Source organism: Tauraco erythrolophus, chromosome 6 (genome assembly GCF_009769465.1).
Source record: "Tauraco erythrolophus isolate bTauEry1 chromosome 6, bTauEry1.pri, whole genome shotgun sequence".
NCBI lineage: Eukaryota > Metazoa > Chordata > Aves > Musophagiformes > Musophagidae > Tauraco > Tauraco erythrolophus.
The window spans coordinates 48,354,643-48,368,330 of NC_141470.1; the positions used below are offsets into that span (position 1 = coordinate 48,354,643).

Below are 13,688 nucleotides of genomic sequence, written 5' to 3' on the forward strand. Positions count from 1 at the left end.
CCATATGGAAGGAAATAACCCAATAAAGAATAAGCAAGCTCAAGGATAATCAACTAAAGATAAGTAGAAGACAGACCTGAGTAGAAGACAAGAAGGGGTGCAAGTGTACTTTTTTATTGCTTTGCTTAAAATTGAAGGGACCAGAGATGTGGAACAGGAAGCTACTAAACCAAAAACAGGAAAGGAAGAAAAAAGAACTACCAGTGCAGGAAAGAGGACAGTGCTCAGCATATCAGAAACTAGACAGATGAAGCTGTTAGTAGCAATGTATTCTGAAACCTTAACTAGCTTTGGCTATGAACACTTGACATGATCCTAAAAGACCTGACTAATGTGAGCAAATAAATACATGTGAAATCAGTGTAAAACTGAAACAGTGTAAAACCTGGAGGAAAGAAGTGGAAATGGGAGTAATCAAACCATAAAAGCTAAAGTGCTGAGCAAGAGACAGACGGAAAGACTGGGCATGAAAAGGAGCACAAACCATCATGAAAAGAGGATTGGTAGGATAGGACAGTTGTAGCAGAGAGAGGAGCTTGTGAACTAGAATCAGACTAAAAATTACACAGCAAAACAGGTCAGTTAATAGACTGTTAGAAGACAGCTCATGTTCAGAAAAAAGACAAAGATGAAGTCAGCAGTGGAGTTCCTGCCTCCAACAAATCTCTCAAGGAAGAAAGGACAAGTTTAGTGCAGTTCAGTAGAACATATAAACTTCTGCTCTGATCTCTCAAGAGGGAAAGACTGGGAACTAGGTCTGACCTTAATAAAAAGGATAAACTGCAAAATGAGGTAGAAAATGAAGACATTGAACAAGGATTATACGGGGGATTTTTCATTTTTTTCCCCATAACTTCTAAAAAGCAGAATATGAGTGAAGCCATTAACATCTCAGGAAAATGAAGTTAACTAAGGCAGCACACAGTATAACAAGAGTAGGACTGAGAACACATACATAACTATGAATTGAACATCATCTTGACAGGCCAAGATCATTGCTTGCGTTTTGCTTTCTGATTCTAATCTGCCACTCCATTGTCTTTCACAGATCCCCACCATCTGTAAGGTTTCTAGAATATCCCCCAATCTCACCATTGCTAGTTTGTACCTCATTCCCCATATCATCTATTCTTCCTCATCACACCAGAGCTTCTAAGTTGTTCTCCTCATATCCAGAACCAAGTTTGTTATCAGTGTTCTCCGGAATTCTGGAACTAGATGCTATGTTCGGAAGTATGCCTATACAAATGCTGAAGTTGAATGCAAAGCTTTTGTGATCTTGCCCAGCAATCAAGGTTTATGAAGAATTAATAAAAATAATCACGGAATGTTACAGTAATGTCTACACTTCAGTAAAGAAAATTATTCAAACAATACAGAACAAGAGAGAGAGAGAACACAAAAGAAAGAGTAAGCACAGCAGAGGATCCCCTATCAAGTAGAACAAGGAAAGGAAAATAATTGCAGACGCTCAAGCTTTGCTGTCACCACCACACACTTCAAAAAGAGCAAAAGTCATGATGATCTCAGAGACTGATACTATAAAGAGTATTAGGAGCAGCTGAAGAACAAAGGTAGCGGCTTTACTAATCAAGGACAACCAGGTACCTCTTTCACTGAGAATAAGACAAGGAAACACTAAGTATTTTTTAATCTGAAAGTTAGAAATTCTAAGTACCTCCTTTGGAGGAAGCTGAAACTAGCAAAGTGAAAATTCCGTGTGTTTTGGAGACAAATACTTAAAGCAAGTAACTCAGTGAAATTAATCTACACTTCGCATCCCCAAAATTCCTTTTGTACTACATTGGCTGTCTAGTTTATCTAGGACATCTGCATTCATAAGCTTTTGTTACTGTAGGATGATGTCGGCATCTGATCCTAAAAATTAAGCTTTCTTATCCTCCAATTGTAACCTGGACCACTACAAGATTGCATTACTGTGCGATACAGACTGTTAGAATAGTTTAACCATGCTGAGCTATCCAGGTAACAAGAAGCCATGTTAAAACACTAGTGCCCCTAGACCTGCCAAAGGGCAGCATGTTCCTCTTCATATGCAGAAGATGTAAGCCAGAACAGTTTCAGGATAAAAATGTTATTAGTTGAGACTGAACATATGAAAAAATATCCAATTCAGGACGATTAAATTCTCAGTAGCAGCAGTCTTCTGACCTTTCAGGTAACCAGCTGTTGATTTCCCTGCATGAAACTGGATTTCCAACTAGTAGAAGATAGAAGAGACTGTATCTGATCTATAGCATCTGCAGAAAGGCAGAGTCCACCATCTGATACTTACTGTTGTGCTTAAAGATTCGAATAGTTGCTCCTGACAGTCTTGCTCCAAGCACTAGTGATGCATGATTCAGTTCATCACTCAAAATCAGACAGCCCTGAATTAGAAGGGGAAAGAGGAAGATATGGAAAAGGTTATGTTTCACGGCCAAACATATAATACCTTCCAGCTCTGAACTGCTTAGAGATCATTTAAGAAAAAAAAAAAATATTATTTCCAAGATAAATGCAGCTAGTCCAGGCAAGACTTGCTAAGAAAGAACTTGCAGCCTTAGTATGGCAAACAAAAATACATGACTGTTGTTATGTGAAAGAACCACTGAACTTTCACTTTCCCCAGAAGTCTTGCAGCTGAATGTTCCTGAATATCTCATGCTGATGATAAGTACTCATCCACCTATGCAGTCAGGTAAAACAAAAAGCAGAGCAGCTTGCTGCAGTTCACTCAGAAAGTCTATGGTGGTGCTAGGGAACAGGCCACTTCAGTCCTAGATTAAAGACCCTATCAATAAGTTGCATCATTTCTTGCTTTAGGAGGTAACCATTGACTAAATCCATGTGTGCTCAGTGGTACCAAAGGGACTAATTTTTTTTAATGAACTGAACTATTAAGCACTTTGTAGATGGAAGTAACATAGAAGAGACAGGAAGGGGAAAACAAAATTGCAGAGTGAAAATGATAAATTTTCTGAAGCCATTAAACATTACATTGAACTTGTTTGCTTTTTCAAAAAAGGGAAGATATATCCTTGCACAAACACCAAAACAGGATAACATCTGTTTTGAGAGCAACAATGATTACGGGTCAATAGCTGATAAGCTGAACATTCAGTCACAGCATTATCACTATGGGCTACAGGAATGCATATTGGGGGATTAGTTTGTAAGAGAGCAATATTATTTTTTAATAATCTTGGCCTACTCCAATTACTGTGCAAATCTGATGCAACTTTAGAAGAGACTTTGTTAAATTAAAAATCCAGAAAGCATGTCAAGATGCTGAAGATTTGACAATAAACACGTACTTATTTATTAACAAACTGGGGGAGAGAAGAGTCAAGAACATTTCTTCTCTGCAATGAGTTACCAGAACGGACTGTGAAAAGCATTGCCTACAATTACACAAGGAGTTGTCACAAACAAGAGGAGTATTTTGTCCACAATAAAGGAAATTTTGCACTAGGATTGAAATGTACCTGTAAATATTCTACATCCTGGGAAAGTTCGAGATTGGTTTACCCAGAAACTGCACTAAATCTCAAGTGTTCAAACTGCTGTTACAAGGATTCACATTGCATATTTCAGAGACTTCAGCATAAGAAGTATGGAAATCTCCAACTAGCGTTTGCTCTTTGGAACTATACACCAGACAAGGAGTACGTACACTACGTCGGAGGGCACTGCTGTTAAACACTACTGTATCAAAAACTGAATATAACAATCCAGTACTAGTATCCTTCTTAAATGATAGGAAGCAGGAAAAGTGACAGATTAAAAAAAGAGAAAGAAGAGATTAATAGTCTAGAAGGAGCTTCTCCATAAAAACAAGTATGAGCTTTTGGTAAAGAAAGATTTAACAAATGGAGGAGCAGCTTCTTATCACCCCTCTGTAACAGAAGAGGACATTCAATTAGACAAAAGAAATGAATTTAAACTGAAGAGGAAGAAAAGAGTCTAGTATTGTCTGCCACTAAAGAGAGGGCAAACAAATAAAGAAGCCACTGTACAGTGGTACAGTGTACAGTACAGCAATCATTGATGATCATATCTGAAACCGAGTGCTGCTACTACTATGATAAGATTTCAGTTGCCTTTATCAGCAAATGTACATTTGAGAAAGCACCCAGGAGAAAACTAACACTAACTGGAGATCGCATTACTGGTATCATGAAAAAACATATGCCAGTGAAGATCAGACTTATCAATGCATCCTACAAGGCAGGCACAGAAACTGAAGTGAACGTCACATTTTACCACAAAGTGCTACATACATAAATTGCATAATTTGGTCCTGAGCACTTAATTTCACAAACCAACTACACATGGAAATTATTTGTTTTCTTACAAGCAAAAAAAGATCCTTCAAGCACCGTTGCTCCAACTCCATTAGCTAGCCTCTGTCAGTCCAGAGTTATGGTGAAAAGCTCTGTGCTAAGGGCAGTACAGAATGCTGTTACTAGCTACTTACAGTAGCTATATTAATGACACACACTCCAAAACAGGCAAGTTTCAGAGCCTAGTTTACCCTCAAATGGTCTAACAACTTCTGACTATGTAATCCTCAAATCTCACATTATCTGTGGTCTAGACTCAGCATACTTGGCAGTGACTGTACTAGTCAGCCGACAACTTGGCTGCCAAGAGCGAGTCTCTCCTGCTGAAAACTGCCAGGTGCAGAAAGACCTGTTTTTAGTGATGCTTTAATAGTGCTGAAATACAACTTTCAGTGTACACCAACTATACTTGTTTTCAGCATCTGCTTAGTAGAAGCTACTGTTAACAAGGCATAGCGAATAAAGATCAACTAGGTAATGCTGATGAAGCTTTCGAATTCCTTTTGCTGATCAATACTTATGAGATTATCCTAGGACCCAACTCTGCCCTGTAGTCAAGTCATATTTGTTGCTATTAAAAGAGGATTCAGTAGCAACATAAACCAAGTGCTCAAGCATTCCAGAGAGCAAAAACAGAACAGGTGTTCTAGTATTACATGTATGCGAGTAACCTTATTGCAGTGGTTTGTGTTTAAAGGTAATAAAGTCACAGTATAGGTCCCCAGATACGATGTAAATAATTATTAGCTTCAAATCATATCAGTGAATGTCAAATAAATTCCTTCTGGCCAAATACAGATGCCATTACTGATTATATTTGCCAAACTTCAAAAAATTCATGTTCCAAGCAGCTTTGCACCTGAAAACATATGTAGGACATGCAGAGAGACACAAACAGTAGTAAAAAAAGAAAATGAGAGCCCAAAAGTTTAATCAAGCATGGGAATCTCCAGGCTTTACTGAGGACTCTATCAAAACATTACCAAACAGGCTGTGCACACACCACCAATTGAGTACCGGGTGGTGCCAGAATTCAGGATTTATATGAGTCCTTATTTGCAGACAATGAAGAAACAAGTGCAAGGAGAAGCAACTTCAGGCAGCCCCAAAAAAGCATTTAGTGAACATTCTGAACTGTGAAATGGTGCAATTGACAAGAACTCTTTTCTTCAGAAGACAGCATTTTCTGTTTGGAGTATTCACCTGAGTATAAGGGCACTTCTAAAGTTAGGAGGCAGAAGCTTGTATTCAAAGTGTAAAAAACCTCAGTATGCTCATTACTAACACAGTATAGACTGCTGTATTCATTTATGAAAAGAGTTGGTCTAGTAAATATGCAAGTTATGTGTATGAAAACAGGTATGTTACATGTCTTGGAATTTACTGTTCAGATTCCCTCAATGGTTGCACAAGCCATTAAAGTTCAAATGTGAAAACTAAGGAGCTGAGTAAGGTGTCTCAAGGGTATTCTTATAAGTTATTAAAAGATATACAGTGGGATCCACATACACAGAAAAAAAGACTAACTCTGCAGTAATGGCCAATTTGTAGTGGCTTACAATAGACAGAAGTCTACTTAAATATATCTGACCATGCGTGTTCTGGAATCCAAAAGGTCTCACAGAAATCATGAATTATTTTTTGTTGAAGAGAAAAATGTGAGCAGAAAAATACAAGTAAAAGACATCAGGAGTAATGTGTGTTGTTCAAAATCATAGCATTGCAGAGGTATTTGACTCGAGAAAGACTAGATTTAAGACACCAAATTTGACTCTGGCATTGGACTCAAAAACATTTTTCATTATGGAATGCATCTTATACTTAAAACTTAACAGACCAAAAGAAAAGAGGCATTAGGTAAACAGTGCTGCTTCATTGCTGCAAATCAAATAGCATGCAGGAAGACACTACAGCTAGTCAAGATGAGATTTACCAGGAGGAAAAGTCGCTGGGAAGAACAAGACAGCAATTTTATAGTATGTAGATATCACAAGTGGAAGAATTTACAAAGTGATCTCAGGAAGTGGAAAAATAAATAAATGTAATCAAGGAAAAATAATTCACTACATAGGGACAAAGAATTCCAACAAGCCAGTAGTATTACACTAACAGTGAATCATTTTCAAACGAGAGGAAGCAGTTGCAGCACGTGCACTATTTTACTCTAAGTAGGAGCTGAGAGAACATGTATTTTGCACCAGAAGATGCAAAAAAGAGCTCTCTCCCATTTCATTTTCCAATAACTAAAAAAAAATAGTTTGAGATATAGGACGCTCAGGCTGCATTGTGAACTGTTTCACAGGGCACATAGACATCATTAGTCTTTACATTTGACCTTGTTTCTCTCAAATAGTCCTTCTACTAGGATTTTGCCCCTTCAAAAGAAGGATTTTTCTGCTGTCAAATATAATAAATTCTGTATGTACCAACATGCAATTCAGCTTATCTGAATCAGCGTCTCACTGATAACAGTCACTTCTTAGTGTCTCAAGAGCATCAAAATACCTTCACTCAATCAGCCTGTAAATCAGTAACCATTTCACACACTCACGAGTAGCCTGAGGAAGCCAGCCTTAACATACTAGGCACTCTCCCAGAAAGAGGGCAAGAACTGGACTGCGACTGGTCCTGTGGATGCTATTTCCCAAAAAGATTTTTGCAAAGGTTAGAGATGCATACTGTGACTCTATCCCAGCCAAAACCAGCACAGACCTATAGTTTCCATAGAGAATATTCTGCAGGGATTGCCATTGAAGACAAACTCAAACAAGTAGCTTTTAGAAAACCCAAACAGCAGAATCTTTGTTAGATGAGCTTCTGCCAGTGACTTAAGCCGTACCTTGCCAACTAAAGCAGGAATGTTCATAGAGTTGGTTGCAAACCCCATTCCGTATGCCATTGCAGATTCCACACCTAGGAATCTGGCAACTAGCTTTTCCAGCTCCTCATGTTTGTCCAAGTTTCCTGCACATAAAACAAATGAGAAATTCAGAGTGAGGAGAAGCTTTCACTATTGCTATAGACAAGGAGAAGACTTTCCACCAATTAGGCTGCTATTTTTTTAAAGACCCATAAGGGAACACTGAAAAAAAAAGATATACAACAACATAAGTGAGTCAACTGCTATGCCATGTAAACTAAACCCAGCAAGTCAATTTGTCTTCACTAAAGTAAAAGCTTCTTTATCGATGCCTAAAGTCCAAAAGCTGGAACAAATAATGTTTAAAAGACCTGCAATCAGATTACAGACTTTGAAACATACATTTGGGGAACATCCTATCTTGCTGCAACTTACCCATCTCCTGCCTAGTGCTGCACACTCCAGCTCCATACTGGGACAGAACTTTAGCTGCTGCTTCTTGGCAAGTCCCAGCCTTCTGTGCAAATCCAAGGTAGTTGTAGGAACCCATATTAATAATGCCCTTTATCACTCTCCCTGTGTACCTGTGTTTTAAAAAAAAACCACACCACAAGTTAGGACACTCGCAATTTAAAAAAAATTAACTACACCAGAAGGTTATTTCAGTTTCCTAGCATGTACACTGAAATGTTAAAAATCAATAGAAGCACTACTCAACTATTTCAGTACTGCCCGTCATCAAACTGAAACAATCAAAAAGATACTTTCCCTAACTTATGGTCTCAAACTAGTTCCCACAAGAGTTTACACTAAAAGACACATTTGCTATCATATTTAACATTGCTTGAGGCTTCTCAAACCGTTTGTTTTTAATCTGGCATGTCCCTCCTCCATCCCAAAAACATACAATATTGTTCTCAATTACAAAATAAGATCTCTAGATCAATTAACTTGGCAGACCCTCAAGCAGGATATCCTCTAACCACAGAAAGGAAACACATCTGGCACTGCTGTGCTAACAATACGTGACAAGGAGATTAAGGAAGAAGTTTAGTAGAAGAAAAGTTTTAATTATTTCACCCTTGAAAGCCAAGGAGAGACATGACTGGTTTCACCAAGTACTGTGCTGCAAACCTCTTCACATTAAATTTGTGATATGCTGTTTCCAATTTGTAAAAATCCTTGTCCTTGCATTTCTGATTTTGTTTCTACAGACTACTTCAGTTCCAACTCAAAATAATTGTGTTAAATTCAGTTTCAGGCAGCAATGTTTACTTCAAGTGTCAGGATTGATTCTAAATCAACACAAAGTCACTTTGGATTGCACTGCTACTTGTATCTACTCCAAGTTCTGGTCATCACACACAAAAGTATTAAGATTTCATAGACATATGCCTACAATAAAATTAACACAGTCGGGAGCCTTAATAAGTATTCAAAAGATTATACACAAATAATCACCTTGGAAGCCAGATGTGTTTCAAAAGAGCAAAATTCATTGATTCAAGCCACTGGAAAGCTCGAAACAAACATGACTCACTGCTCCTTTAACCTCACAGCCTGCAACTTGCTCTTATAGACCCTCTACTTAAAGACAGTTGTTGGAAGCCTTTTCTTCAATTTTGACTCACGTGAACGTCCAGTTATAGTCATGGGAAACTCTCTCCATCATGTCCACTTTGGCCCCTGGCACACTGCAGATTGGACGGTTCCAGCTGTCCCGAATGCGCATGTAGAGGTTTCTGTTGTAGAAATTTTCGAAGTCCTGGTACAATGGGACAAAGTCCTAGCACACATAAAAAGCACTCTAAGTAAAAGGCAAATATACGTTACAGGCATTAGGTAGACAGTGCTGCTTCATTGTTGCAAATGACTAACTAGGAATAAGAGGAATAAGCTGTTTCTGGCATTTGGGTGTAATTAACAAACGAAAAAAAAATCAAGAAAATTCAAGAAAAAAATTAAGAGTTCTTCATCACAAACCCTGGAAACCAATACCACCCAAAGTGGTTTTAATCCTGCAAATCCAAGCCATTGTAAAATTATTTGAAGGTGAGACAGCAGCAAAACTGAAGTAATTCATCTGCTAGTGCAAAATCCATCTGCTAGATGTCGTTTCCAAACTTTTTCGATCTGCAAAACTACCATGCCCCCAAGATTTCTTCAACAGTAGGTGCTTATTTGTATATAACTTAAGCAGCCTATAGAATCTAAAAGCCATCAACTACAACCAGCAAAAACAATCATGGCATTAGGTCATGCTTCAAGTCAGAAAGCCTCAAAAAATTCTAATGTATAGAAGAGAGACTACTGAAAGCAACACGGAAACTGAACTAGGAGCTCTTAATGACATAATGTGGTTTTGTTCTCCCAACTCAAACGGGACTTAAAATACCTTGCCTCTCTTTCCAGCTCTTGCTGGGTAGCTGAGGAGAGCACCTCTCTCAAAACATACAATAGCTCCCTTCATGAAATGCATGGGCATATAATCTTTGCAAGAGATTTGCACTCGATCTTCAGAGTTAAGCAGAGCAAGGGAACATGCAATTAATTGCTCTTCAGCATCACAGTATACATTGCTCTACTGAATACACACAGAACTTGAAAACTAGGGTACTTCACTGTTTTTTATTCTGTACATAAGAAATGCATTAATGTAGCAGCACTGGGATTACAAGAGAGATTACTGTTAGAACTTTACATAATTTTTTCTTCTGACTCCAAGCTAGTAAGCAACATGATGACACTTCTCTTCTGCACAGCTTATTGGCACTTAAGTCCCACAGGATTTCTTCACATGAGCATTTCCTGAATTCTAGCTTCCCCTCCAATGTGTTTCGGGAAAAGTAAGCGACTGCCTTGAATGGATAACACACAGGAACATCAAACTAACTGTGGCAGCAAGGACATCTGAGCACTCAAGAACGTTTTTTTTTCTGACCTACTTAAAATGCTCCAAAGTCATGAGATTTCCTTATTACTATTCAATTAAGAGGAAGTTTGACATTCAGTAGTGATAAGAATGGGTAATTCATTTGCTGCTGGTGGGTGGGGTGGGGGAAGCACCTTTTTACTAATCTACAAAAGGAAAAAGTAGAATTTATGACAAAGGTAAGAGCCAGCATAGCATTACTTCCTGTTTTTCCCTAAGAGAAACGCAAACATCGTGAAGGGCATTTTATTTTTGGTGACAGGATAAGCAAGACGGAATATCTGTCTGACCAAATATTATTGAACGACTGAGGCAAAACCGGGAGCATTTATGCCAGCTTTTTAAAACAACTCAAACAAATGAGCACTGACAATGCTCGACTGCAGGAAGACAACTTTTTTCTTTACCTTTCTATTTTAACAATTTAACAACTTTGTCCTTTCAGTTTGGAGTAAAGCAACCATCTAGGTCCACCCTTTTGCATCCCACCAGAAGCTGCGAGGAAAGACGGACCCCAAAAGTGCCAACTTCTAAGTAGACATAGTTGCACCTAAGCTCCCTTCAGATTTGCCTGTGCATAACGACATGCCAAAAAGGCATAAAGATATGACATAAAGGCATAAAGATATTGACATTCACTGATATGATTTTTCAACTATAGAAAAACAAATCAAATTTAGCCAGTGATCACTCCTCCACAGAATCACAAATATGTCTTTTCTCAGCAAAGACATACACTGGGAACAAGATTTCTATGAGCTAAGACGCTCAGAAGGGCAATTATTTCTTCATGTTCCTCTACTTAAATATAGTTTTGCATTATTTCACACGTGCCAGCTCTTCTCTGAAGGCCTTTTGTCAACAGAGATTAACAGGGGTAGTAGGTCAGCTAATACAAAACTGTAATCCCCTAGAAAATCATTTTTCTAAAGTAGCTACAGAGCTCTATCCTTCCTCAACTTCAGTGCCTCATGTTGTTCCAGGAAGAAAGTGAGTCCAAGGCTGAATCACTAACAAACTGGCCACTTTCACAATGGAGAAAACCATCTTAGTATTGACAAATGCATTCGAGAACTTCCTTCATATATGAAAAGTTACATATGTGTAACTGTATTCTGTATAAGCTACTGTATTCTATTACAACGTGGTGATATGCATAAAATATACTTGTACCAATATACTGATAAGATCCAGATTCATGACACAAAACTGAAATTACCTACAAGTGTCTGAAACACTCTGCCACATCATTTGCAGAGGGGCTGGGGGAAGTGAGAAGATGAAAAAGAAACTCTAGCACATTAGTAGATCAACACTTGAGGGTACTTTTTATTCTAATTATAATCTTTTGAGATCCTTTTAAGTATTTTCAACTCCTCTTAAACATCTTTGCATGAGAATTCAGCTTTGCAGTAGTTATTCAAGCACACTATGTGACTCTGGAAATAATTAAGACTTTAGCCAAGGTTCTTTGCTAGGAGCAGAGGCTGGAAATGAGTCATTGTACTAACTCAAGCAGGTATGTCTGGACTGATATAGTTCAATCTCACCTCAGATTACTGACCAGATAGAATACGTTTTACCTTGAAACCCAAGATGACAAAGCAGGAAGAGTAACAAGCTCAACTGGTGAGATAAAGACAATCATCCACAACAGGTTGACACCACCAAGAGGTGTAACACAAGTATGATCTTACAAGTCAACAGTATAAGTAAGTTTACAGTGATTTAACTGTGAGGTAGATAAGTTCTCTGAATCTAATTGATTATGGTAAGGAGAAAAGTTGTCTTAAAAAACAACAAGAATTCAAGGAACAAATTATGGGTAAGGGAATTAAGGTCTAATACGGGACTGGGGTGATCTTATAGCAGTTCTCCAGTACCTGAAGGGGGCCTACAGGAAAGCTGGAGAGGGACTTTTTACAAGGGTATATAGTGGTAAGACAAGGGGCAATGGCTTTAAACTGAAAGAGGGTAGATTTCAATTAGATATAAGGAAGAAATTTTTTACATTGAGAGTGGTGAGGCACTGAAACAGAAATTACGGCTGCCCCATCCCTGGAAGTGATCAAGGCCAGGCTGCATGAGGTGTTGAGCAACCTGGTGTAGTGGAGGGTGTCCCTGCCCATGTCAGGGGGCTTGGAACCAGATGATCTTTGAGGTCCCTTCCAACCCTAACCATTCTATGATTCTATGACACTACACTAGCCTTAGTTCTTGGGGGTATCAAGCTGTAAGATTATAACAAAAGGGCTCTAAGTGAGGCATCAGCTTAATGCCAGCCCCTTTGTTGTCCATCCCACCCCTCCCCTTCCCAATAAACCACCCTCAGCTAGCTCTTAGGATAAAGTTCCTTGAAATACGACAGGCAAGAATGTTATTTTGGCATAAATCAAAACTGGATTGTCTATTTCCTCAGTAATCCTAAACCCACCAAAAGGTTCTCATAATCCATGCATCTGAGAACATAAAAAAGAGAAATGGTAGGGATATCATGCCTTTATAAACTGGTATTGACTTTCGGAGTTTGAAAGCCCTCTTTTGGAGTTGGCATACAGAACCAGACTGTTTGTCTGGCTGGTTGGGGGTTGGGTTTTTTCGTTTGTTTGTTGTCCCCTCATCTTTCTACAGTGTGACATTTCAGATGGAGAGTAGAGAGGACAGTATACCAAAAAGACCACTTGAATTCCTCTTGAAAATTAAACATTTCAATCTTTGAACCAAGAAAAAGCATTTGAGAATGGAGGGGCATGAAATCTATCAATTCATACTATTTCAAGTTTTTGGCACCTGCAGCCACAGTGCTGTGCTGCAACAGTGTCCTACTGCTGGAAGCAATCACTGTCACCTTTAAATAGCCTTCAGAGCTTATTGTTATTTTTCCATCAAGTTCTCATCCTATTTCAGATCGAGCACTCTTTCTAGCCGTAACAGACCTAAGAATATCAGCCTGAGATGGAACAGCTTCATTTGGAGCGAAAATATTCTAGGAATGAGTTGATTCTCTGAGCAATCTTCAGACTAAGCACAGTAAAACAATTGAAAAAGCCACACTGTTTCCAAAGGAGAGAGCAAAAGCAGTATGTTCTTTCACTTGAATTCACATGAACATGGAGCTAAGAAATCCTCAACAGCTCCATTCCTGTCGATTTAAGCCTTACATCCCCTGTTAGTAAGGTGATACCTGATGAAGAAACCTAAGTACTAGTGGTCTCCCAAAAGCCAAAAAGGCATAGCAATTTCAAGAAAAAGTGCAACAAGGGAAGAATAAAATTCTCCCTTGGGGTGCAGCACCCTAGCATAGGTGATTTGGGAATCCATGATTTCATCATACTGTAAATTAGTAGTATAACAAGCGAAGGTCATAATGAGAGCTTTGTAACCATTAGCTCAGGGCATAGTGACATGCAAATGCAGCAATTATGCTGCTTTCAGAGCCAAGTTTTCACAACAGTTGCACCTAAGCTAACAAATGGTGCCATGAGCACCAGCTGGGCTTATCTACAATTGACATAATGCATTCCCTGATAATACAAAACTGACTCTGAAT

At 38.6% G+C, this 13,688-nt stretch overlaps 1 protein-coding gene across 1 annotated transcript in view; it reads right to left on the reverse strand.

Annotated features, from left to right (window-relative positions):
• SPTLC2 (serine palmitoyltransferase long chain base subunit 2) overlaps positions 1 to 13,688 on the reverse strand; it is an 86,429-nt gene that overhangs the window by 56,502 nt on the left and 16,239 nt on the right. The window contains 4 exon segments of the mRNA XM_086613534.1: positions 2,297 to 2,390; positions 7,186 to 7,310; positions 7,642 to 7,790; positions 8,838 to 8,992. Coding sequence (XP_086469660.1) covers positions 2,297 to 2,390; positions 7,186 to 7,310; positions 7,642 to 7,790; positions 8,838 to 8,992 — 523 coding nt within the window.